The sequence below is a fragment of the Gavialis gangeticus genome, unplaced genomic scaffold (genome assembly GCF_001723915.1).
Source record: "Gavialis gangeticus isolate Ggan-Ray unplaced genomic scaffold, GavGan_comp1, whole genome shotgun sequence".
Lineage (NCBI taxonomy): Eukaryota > Metazoa > Chordata > Crocodylia > Gavialidae > Gavialis > Gavialis gangeticus.
The window spans coordinates 18795500-18805574 of record NW_017728998.1 but is presented as its reverse complement, the minus strand read 5'-3'; the positions used below and the strand labels follow the sequence as shown (position 1 = coordinate 18805574).

At 41.4% G+C, this 10075-nt stretch overlaps 1 protein-coding gene across 1 annotated transcript in view; it reads right to left on the bottom strand.

Annotated features, from left to right (window-relative positions):
* Positions 1 to 10075, bottom strand: part of CA7 (carbonic anhydrase 7) — a 24085-nt gene that overhangs the window by 8394 nt on the left and 5616 nt on the right. The window contains exons 2-6 of the mRNA XM_019505552.1: positions 8210 to 8407; positions 4642 to 4760; positions 2198 to 2293; positions 1876 to 1938; positions 242 to 397 (exon numbers count right to left, since the gene is read on the bottom strand). Coding sequence (XP_019361097.1) covers positions 242 to 397; positions 1876 to 1938; positions 2198 to 2293; positions 4642 to 4760; positions 8210 to 8407 — 632 coding nt within the window. The remainder of the gene's footprint in view (positions 1 to 241; positions 398 to 1875; positions 1939 to 2197; positions 2294 to 4641; positions 4761 to 8209; positions 8408 to 10075) is intronic.

Genomic DNA, 10075 nt, shown 5'->3' with positions numbered 1-10075 from the left:
CTCTTTATTAATTAGCGAGGACGTGTATTCCTCCTTGATTGGCTGTTACTTGTTGTATTAGCCAGCTATCCACTCTCACAGTCACAATTCTGTCACTCAGGACATCAGGGAAAGATGTCACAAATTATCTGTCAATTCTTAAATCAGGCCAAACATTAAAAAAAAATCATGGTTTACAGATCCATTTCTGAACCCAGCAAAAATAAAGTCCAGTCTGGGGACAAGCTAAGTGCACTTGTACCTGTTTCTCAGAAATCCTGATAGGCTCTTTCATCACTATCCATGTTACACTCTCATTTAGAGGAGGTGTTGTCAGAGAACCAGGGTAGGTCCAATAATCTAGGCTGATGGGCAGGAGGCATTTTGGATTGAAGCTTCTGAACTGAGCTTTTGTCCCCTGGAAAGAATTGATAAGTTATATTTCACTTCTTAAAATACGCATTGAGAAACAGAAGTGCCAGCTAATAACTTCAAAATTACAAAAATACTGGGGTAACAGTTGGACTGTCTAATAACAAAAGCATTGTAAGAACACCACTCATCTAGTATCATGGCGCTATCACATGCGCTCCTTACCATGCAGCAGTCCCAACACTGGCTGCTGGTTCCTGAGTGTGTTAGAGGGTATGTCTCTATTGCCTAGTATAGCAAAAGGTCTCCTGACAATTCACGCCCCTTGTGCAGGGCATCCCATGAGAAAATAAGGCAGAAAATCTCTGCTCTGAATGGTGCCTGGCACGAGTTTCATAAAACAGCATGTGCCTTCTAACTAGCAAGTGCTTTTGTGGAATTGAAGGAACTTGTCATTTTGGGGGTCTTACAACATTGGTGTCAGTGAAGAGCTTCAAAAAAAGTGTTGGTAAAACTGCAGATTTCAGAGCCTACAAGGAGTTAGGACAAGTGTAGCTCATGTCCCATGGCAGTCCTTCCAGTTTTCAGCTGTATCACCACAAGGGCCTGAAGGAGAAACTCTTCCTTTCCCAAGTCTGGAAATCAGATGCTGGGAATAGTTGTGACCACGTCATCAGGACTGCATCTAATTAAAGATGTGCACTTATCCACAACATTGTAATTAACCCTCTTTCATGCACACAGGCAGGAAAATGAGCATACTTGTAAGAGACACGTAATGGAATTACAATGAGATTTAGTGCATTTGAAGCAGGAATTCTCTGATACAAGGAACTGTACATTCTTAGAGGCAGGGTGAAGTAAATTTAAGTGATCGTTTTTACATGCCTTTGTACTGTGCTATTCTGATAGGGTATTGCCACACAAGTCAGGAAACAGTTCATGGGAGTGTTGGAAGCCTAATCAGCCCCATGCTGTAGATGGCAAGCTCCAAAGGAGAGTCCACCTGAACTGGTATCTGAGAAGGAAAAATGACCTTTAGCTTTAACTGTAGGACAGCAGATTGGTTTGGGGCTCAGGGCCTGAGGAGGAGTCCTCATGGAGAGGTAGGCTTGGCAGAAGATGATTGTCAACAACCAATTCTGGTTTACCCAAGCCTAGATAGGGCAGAAGTGGTTGCTTTTGTTGAGCCTGGAAAGGATGAAAAACCTGATAAGGACTCATACCATGGGCAGAAAAAAAGAAAAAAAAAGTTTCCTTTTGGTTTCTTTCAACTTTAGGGGACTCCAGAAGGATCAGAACTATCACATGACCTAGCCGAAGAGGCTGGGCACACCAGGTGAAAGACCAGCAGGAGCAGCACAGGGAGCACATGGCTACAGCGATGCCCTAACACTATGTGAGTTTGGGTGAGGATAGTAGGCATGTTGCTGCTTTAGTTATTTGTTTAACTTAAGCTCCTGTACAAGCCTCATGGGTAAAGGAGATTAAAAAAGGAAAAGAACGTACACACATAAAACTTACTTTAAATTTTACCATGTAAAAGGCATCAGTGAGTCTGTTCATATGACCAAGTTCTTTTCCAGTCTAAAAGTGTAATGGATAAAGTTAGGTAAGAATATGGATATCATTATGCTTGAATATGCAGCAGCCCATTTTCTTCCCTGAGTCTCAGCTTGGATGTTTCTCCCAAGGTAGGTTTAATTGCAATTTGCATGGAGTTATTGCTTCCAATAAAGTCATCTGCTTTCCCTAAATATCTCTTTTCAAACAGGTGTCTTGGTTCTTAAACATCTGACAGCATGACACTTCTCTATACATAAACACACTATTTGGGGGCTCTTACCTCCAAGAAAACACCAATGACTGCCAAGCCATCTGGAGCTGCTGCTGCATCTCCAAATGTTGCATATTTGTTGGCGTTCCAATGAACTAAGTGGAGCTGCAGAAAGCAATATATTAGTAAGAAATAAACAGTTAATGGAAGGGGCTCTCACCAAGGTTATATCATATTTAGTAAGCAGTAACATCAGCCAATTCTAAGGATAACAGCAATGTTCAGAGGGAACATTTCCCAGAAGTTACGAGCAGAACCGCCTCAATTATTAAATGAGCCTGTTTCAAAATAGCAGTCCTTTGATTGCCAAGCAACAAATATGCACTCCCTGTGTCAGCTAGAGAACTGCTCCTTTTTCTATAAGCTAATTCCAGCACTATGGCCCTGCCCCTTGAATTACCTGTTATTGATTATTTTTATCTAGTTGCTACAGTGAGCATCCCAAGTTAGAGAGACAGATGGCACTTCTTGAAGTCCCACAGCCATCTTATAAAGAACTAGAAAAGACCTCCCAAGACACTGAATCAGCCCCCTGCTTCACAGGCAATCATATCATAAACTTATACCCAACTCCATCCTAAAATCAGTTTGGGCGATTTTTTCCCCCCTAGTGTAAGACTGGTTCAAAACCTTCTCAGACAAAGAAAGCCCCTATTGTTTACCTCTGGTTGTATTTATAGAGAACAAGCATCTCCCTTGCTCAGCCTTCCTTTTACTTGGCTAAGCAAACCAAGATAAGCTTTTTGCATTTAGTCTGTATGGCAACCAGAGCAGGCTCAGGAGCACACCTCAGAAATAAGCCGAACCCATTCATGCCCACTCTTGTGAGACCCTAAACCGACACAGTAGACAACACAGACAGGCCTGAGTGGTACCAAGTAGCTCTGAAGTAAATTCCTGGCACCAGGCTCTGGCTCTCCAGGAACACAGAATTGGGCTCCTTGCTATGGGCAAACAAAGCAACTGTGATGTAAATGAAGGCAGTTGATGTTACTGTGATGTAAATGAAGGCAGGAATTTACTAGGAGTCAGCTACTCTGCGGTAGCTGTCTGTGCACACACTCTTATCCCATGGTAAATGAAAGCTCACCTTCTTTTATTGAGGAGTAAGACACTATAAGTTGACTTGTCATGAATGGGCTTTTAACTGCTTTTAAAAATTCTACCCCTTGTACTTAAAGTATATGTCAAAGCCCTAATCTAGCTTCAGTAAATCATCCAGAAGTGCTATTACATCATAATATGGATGCCTAATTCACCAATTACATGACATCTGAATGTCAACCAATATCCATGTACAGCAACCAGTGGATCTCGATTCACTGATAGATCTCGAAGCTTCTTGCGATAGATCTTGAAGCCTCTTGGAGTCGATCTGAGGCTGAGGTGGGGGGCTGAGTGTCCATGTGTATGCACGTGTGCACCCCAGCTCAGCGGGTCAGTCCGTGGGGAAAGGAAGAGGCAGAGGCTAGATTGAGGCCCCTGCAGTGAGGGGCAGTGCCACAGAGGCAGGAGCAGGGGTAAGTTGAGCGGGGCCCCGTCGGGGTGGGACTTACCTGCTGGGGAGGCACACCCCTAAATAATTTTTTCTCCCTTTGCCTCAATTTCCCCCTCCCCAAACCACTTTCCCTCGCCACAGACTTACCTGCTGGGGTGGGGGGGGCGAGGGAGAAATGGGGAGGTAGTGGCAGCACAAGGTAGATCTTGGGTTGCTTTTAAATGCCAAAGGTGATCTCCTACTTAAAAAAGTTGGAGACCACTGATGTACAGGCCTAGAAGAAATTCAGTCCTTATCAGTAGTAGATCCAGGACTGCAAAAAGTGGGGTTCAGCAGTAGCAGCAGATTGCTCACTGCGCCTGTGTCCAACAGCCAAGACTGAAGCTCTTGGCAGCAAACTGGCAGCAACAGAGGTGTGACACCCCCATGGATCCGCCACTGGTATCCATATTAGTTTGGAAGGCTTCAGCCATACATTACTGAAGTAGTCACATACTCTATATAACCTGTATTAACCAGGAGATAAACAACAGGCCAATAGCCATGTACTGGCCTGTGAGCTAAATAATCATTTATGGTAATATCACTGATAGCCCAATACCCAAATCTATTGGATAACTGGCTGTGAGTTCACCTTCTGCAAGCTCTTCTCCATGTCTGGCTAATCTTTTTCAGTAGTTTTGTGCACTCATGTCATACCTTTAGTGGAACTGTATCCCACCTGGGAATGTTTACAAGATAAGGGAAAGCTTCCCATCCCTACTGTAGGTAAAGAGTAACGGCTGACAGATAGCCTGTGTATTAATGAATATAGCAATGTATTGTTTGATTAAATGCAAGGAAGGACCAAGTTGCAAGAATTCAGATCTAGAGTCAAACTGTTCTGAGTGCTAGTGTTGTTGGGATACAGTATTTGCATCTCCTTTTTAGTTAAATTGTGTGAAGAACTTCTTACCTCACCAGGAAAAGGTTTGCCATCAACTGTATGCTCTGATCCCTGACTCTGCTTCTTCCCCCAATGAAAATGAAACTGCTTTAGCCGATAGGAACCTTCAAGTGGCCCTCCTTGGACCACTGTACATAGAAACAGAGAAAGGAATATAAAAAATTATTTTTTTTAATCTGTGACTGGAGAAACTAGGATGAACAACAGTGCAGGAACAGCATCTCTTAATAGACAATAGGATTTTTTTAAATACATATACAGGACAGAATCCATAGCTGGAATTAACAAAATACAAAGAAAACACTGTATCTTGGCTTCAAGCGCTTTAGAATTGATAACATGCAAGTAAACTAATCTCTGACTGAAGAGTCAGCAAATCAGATTAATGATGTGTTTGACCAGTAGTGGACCTGTTGGAAACTCACAAATCTCCTGTGTCACCTCTCAGAGATGTTCCTATTTTAGGAAGTTACTCTCTCTAAGAGTTTCAGATTAGGTGGGTAAGGCTGTTGAGTTTTCCTCATAAATGATATCAGAATTAGCAAAAAGATTTATGCTAATCAGAGAAACATTTTATAGCATAGGTAGCAATTTATATAGGAGTTTACATGATTTGGGAGTTGTCTTTGGAAATGTAAATTTGAGGAAACAGCATTGAATAGTTATGTGCTGAGGTTAAACAATTCTTCCTACTGACATTCAGAAAACTGAATGTGTGTTATTACTACAAATATCAGTGTGTGTTATTACTACAAATATCAGTGTGTGAAATAATTGTATATGCTTTTAAATCTTCAGAATTATAAGGCTCCTTGAGTCTTTGTATAATGTGGGGGCAGAGGGGAAACTGTAGGGAAACTGTAGACAATGCAATTTTATAGTTATAGATAACTGAACTGAAGTATTTCATCTTTAGAGTTGCTTTTCTCTTTAATGGAAGTTCCTTATATTCAGTTTTCTGTTAATACCTGATCCTAGTAAGGGAAGGTAATGCAATATCTTGTACCTTTCATCAGAGGTTCTTACTTTACAAAGGGGGAGAAAAGAGATATGAAGAAAGTATATGCAAACTTTTAAAATTTTTAATAAATTTAAAATAATGCTTTGATTAAATGGTGTCCATTAATACCCAGAGGATGTCAAATACATTCATTAAATTGAAATCTCATTTGCATTCTAGTAACTCCTTTGTGATTTAAGGAGATGGGACAATAGATTGTTTCTGTCCAACAGGATTTAAAATCAAATAGTCTAAATCTTCAGTTAAAATAAAGAGCACAATGTCTGTAAAATACTAACCACCACATAGTCCTTTTTCAAGTCCTTTTTCCTTTTACAATATAGTCATGAACATTTTATCTGTTTACAAGTTTTCCATATTATGGATTTATTTCACTGTGCATAGTATTATCATCTCTGAACTAGGTATTATGCGGATGGTATTTTTTGAGGTGTTTTCTACAACCCAACCACAGGTCAAGGTGGACTTTGTACATTAAATCAGCTTCAATACAAAAGACCACTTAAAACATGTGCTGAACTTAATGAGACTTAATTACATTTTTAAAGTTTAGCATGTTCTTACATGCTTTGCTGAACTGGGGCCAACTGGAAGCTGGTAAGATGAATGAAATACATCTTCTTCCTCCTCCTCTCCAGAAGGAGCTCTGCAGTGCCCTCTGTGCAAAGGTTGTGAGTCACTGGATTTATGCAGGGATGGCCTGAATAGCCTCCCTCCCAATCTGCTCTCCAGCAGCTCTCCTCTCTCCTGACATCAACCCTGGCATAGTGCACAAGAGGCTGACTCCACCACGCTGGGACAGCACTACAGCAGTACAGGGCACTCTCCTCCAAGCCCTCTGAAGCTAGATGAGTGTCACTATAAAAGGAGCAAAGTTTTGTTGATAACTGCAGGGGAATTGTTTCTGAAGGTAATTGTTGCAAATGCACTTTAAAAAGCCAGTTTGTGAGTTGATCTCTAAGCAGCTGATTTTTAGGTAAATGCAGATCCACTGTCTTTCAATACAGATCAGTAAATACACTTGAAAATGTGTCACTGGAGGAGCTGGTTGCTTATCCTTAGGTTTTATTTTTTCTATTTTTCTTTTTCAAAGGAGACCTAGTGGCTGTAATTTAAACCCACACCTGATAATGCTCAGACAATCTTATGGGATTACTTCAAGGCAACACAGCATTCCTCAGGTCATCCCAGGCTCACTTACTAGCTACGTTAACAAAGGGCTTGAGTATCCAACACATCCAATTAAACTAAGGCCTTAGCACAAGCCCCTACACTGATGGATGCCCCACTACTTACTAACATAAAGAACATAAAAGCGAACTGCCTAATCAGAGGCCAGTTACATAAATGTCTCTTGCTACTGATCATGACTGTTGTTTCAAATTAATGCCATTCTGTAAGTGAAGGTTTAATGTTATTGTTGTAGCCTTAACAATCCAGGGACATGAGAAAAGCAAGGTTTGTGTACTGCAGGGCTGTCCCACTGATGGCCTACAGGCCACAGATGGCCAGCCAAGGATTTATATGTAAGCCCTAGGTCTCTCACCTGGCTGCCACTTCTCACTTCCTTCTGTGGCAGGAGCTAGAGCCTTCCCCCTCCCTCCTTTAGCTGCTGTTTCCTGCCTTCGCCCCAGCAGGTGGGCCAGTGCAGCAGCAGAGGGAGCTGAGGGTGTATCTAGGGCACTCATGCAGTTGTAGTGGGTGGGGGAGGCTGCCCACGCAGACATGCATTGCTGCAGGAGAGGGGAATCACATGTACACACCCACATGGCGGGAGAGGGACATTTAGTGTAGTGGTGGGGGCTGCGTGTTGGATGGGGTGAGTATCTGTAGGACACCCGTGGTGTGACCTGCATAGCTTGTTGCTGCTGGGGACTTAGAAGTCGGACAGTCCTGGTGTAGCGAGCCCACTTACGTAGTTGGGAGAGTCTGTGAATGAATCAGAGTTAGATGGAAAAGAGAACAATCTGGTAAAAGGCTGCTGCAGCTAATACAACAGGCTCAGTCTGACTCCTAAGTAGACCTGACAAGAAAGATCATATCATTTCTGAAAAAGCCATGCAGCCAACAGGGTGAGGGGCAAGACACCAAGCAGATGTGCTGAGAAGCTGATATCAGCAAGAGTACAGGAGAACCACGTGAAGGTCCAAGCATCTGAGGTGACAGCCCTTCCCCTGGAACAACCGAAGTTTCTCTTCGTGATGGTTCCTCCAGAGTTGCTTCTCCCCAGACTCCATTTTTACGTATCATGCAGAAATAGGCACTCTGAAGAGAGACTGTGAGACTCAGTTCTGCCTCATAAGCCTCTGTCATATTTCTAGTCAAATATTCAGGCCCAAGAACATGGTTAAACAAAATACAAGCAGATAAGATCATATACCCTGAGCCTAGTAATGCCACGGATAGCCTATCACAAGATTTAAACAGGGGTAAAATTCTATACTGACTTCAACCGTTACTTCAAGGAAGGAATTTTATCACCTTCCTAACTACAAAGGTGCAAAAATATGAGTCATTTGTAGTCTGACACAAGCATTCACAGCATGTAACACTTACCTGTCTTGTCATTAGCATCTTCAAACTCTACCACGACTGAGTGGCCATTATTGGAGATGCTAAGAGATGTACTCAATTCATAGGAGATGGTGAGAGGCTTCAGGTGAGGGTCATAGACTGCTTTTGTGGACTCTATATCAACAGGTGACTGACGATCTCCCTGAGCAATAGGATAGGACTTGTACCACTCAGAAGGCCCTTTAAAATGAAGGGGAAGGGGAAACAGTCTTACTTTTTGGATGCCATAGATCTAAAACCATCATTACAGGTGTTTAGGACATGACATGACATGAATGCCATGATTAGCGGAAATCATTTGTCATCTAAGGAGTTACCTGAAATAATGCTTTGCATTATGTTGCATTTTACAATTCCTAACCGAACAGTTACCAATTTTGTAGTAATTTAGCTATTTTATACCAAGCAGGCTGAAAAGAACACAAAATCATCCACAGGCACCTCAAGATCTATCTATTTCCTCCCCCAGCTTTCTGTAGAAATTAAGTGCAATTCTAAATTTATTCCAACACAGACTTATTTGAGGATTTTCTCCCTGTTTATGCACACACACACTATTTAAGCTTTAAGCTTTCCTAGGTAAGACAGTAGTTAATGCTCTGCTGATTGAAATGAGATGCATATGACTCATAATCTGTCAGCTACTGACTATGTGTTTATTTTTAAATCCATTTTATGACTGCAATAAATCTTTTCAAGACAGTCCCCACTACTCCCTAAATCCATTATATCTCTCAACTCTAAATGAGCAGTACCCATATGATTACCAACACCTTTGGACTTGACCCAGCCTAGTGGGGTGAAAGACCAGTTTAATCAGGCATTTTTATGTTGCAGAAACTGCAAAATCCTCATGCCATCTAAGATAACAAAAGTATACCATTTACTCTTTTTCAATTTTTTTTTTGTTACAGTGAATACAGCAACTTAATTCTTCTATTCCCTGCTTCAGGAAAGTTATAAATGTTTTGCAGTTTTATATATTACAGTTCACAGGAACACACTTTTAACTCTAGCATTCCTGTTTTTGTTGAAGGGTGGAAACATTTTAATCAGGCACAGTGTAAAAGAATTACAAGATGCAATGTGACACACTATGTTGCTCTCTGAGAGGCACCAAGCACTGGGCTTATAAAGTATTTACTTTCCTTTTTTCCATCTAAGGGAAGCTTTTAAAGATATATTTTTGAAATTCTACTGACTGAAGATCAATGTCATATACTTGTGTTTCCTTGTCAGCTTTGTGTTGATACAGCAGATATACAAATGGTATCTGCGGAGCTATCCAGCTTTCATTCAGACACAGGGCAGCTAAAGCAATTCCTGCAAGAACATGGTCATATAGAAACTTGCACACTAGCTGGGATAACACCCAACATTTATCCATCCATTCTCTGCAAAGATACAAATATTGTAAAACGCTGCAGAAGGAGTCTTTAAAGGCTCCACGTTCAGTCTCTCCTGCACACACTTTTTTGAGAGTGGGAGGTGCAGAAGGAAACTGGCTGTACATTAAAGGTCAAATCAGAGTGACACAGGACAACTTGTTTATTAGAAAAAGCCTCCAATGTTTAATACTTATCTGTACAGTTTTTTGATAGTCAAGAAATATCTATAGCATGGATACCACACTTTAGTCAGCTCGGTGGGAGTACAGATATCACATTTTAGTCAGCTCTGTGGAATCAGAATGTCCATTACTGCTACACTAAATCTTCTTTACGCAAAGGATTTATTTTACAGACACACACACACACAAAACCCCAGCTAATCCTGTTTGCTGTCATCTTTTTAGGGAGGATATGCCTGAAATAACTGCAGTCACTGAAGATTAGCAATATTCCTTCT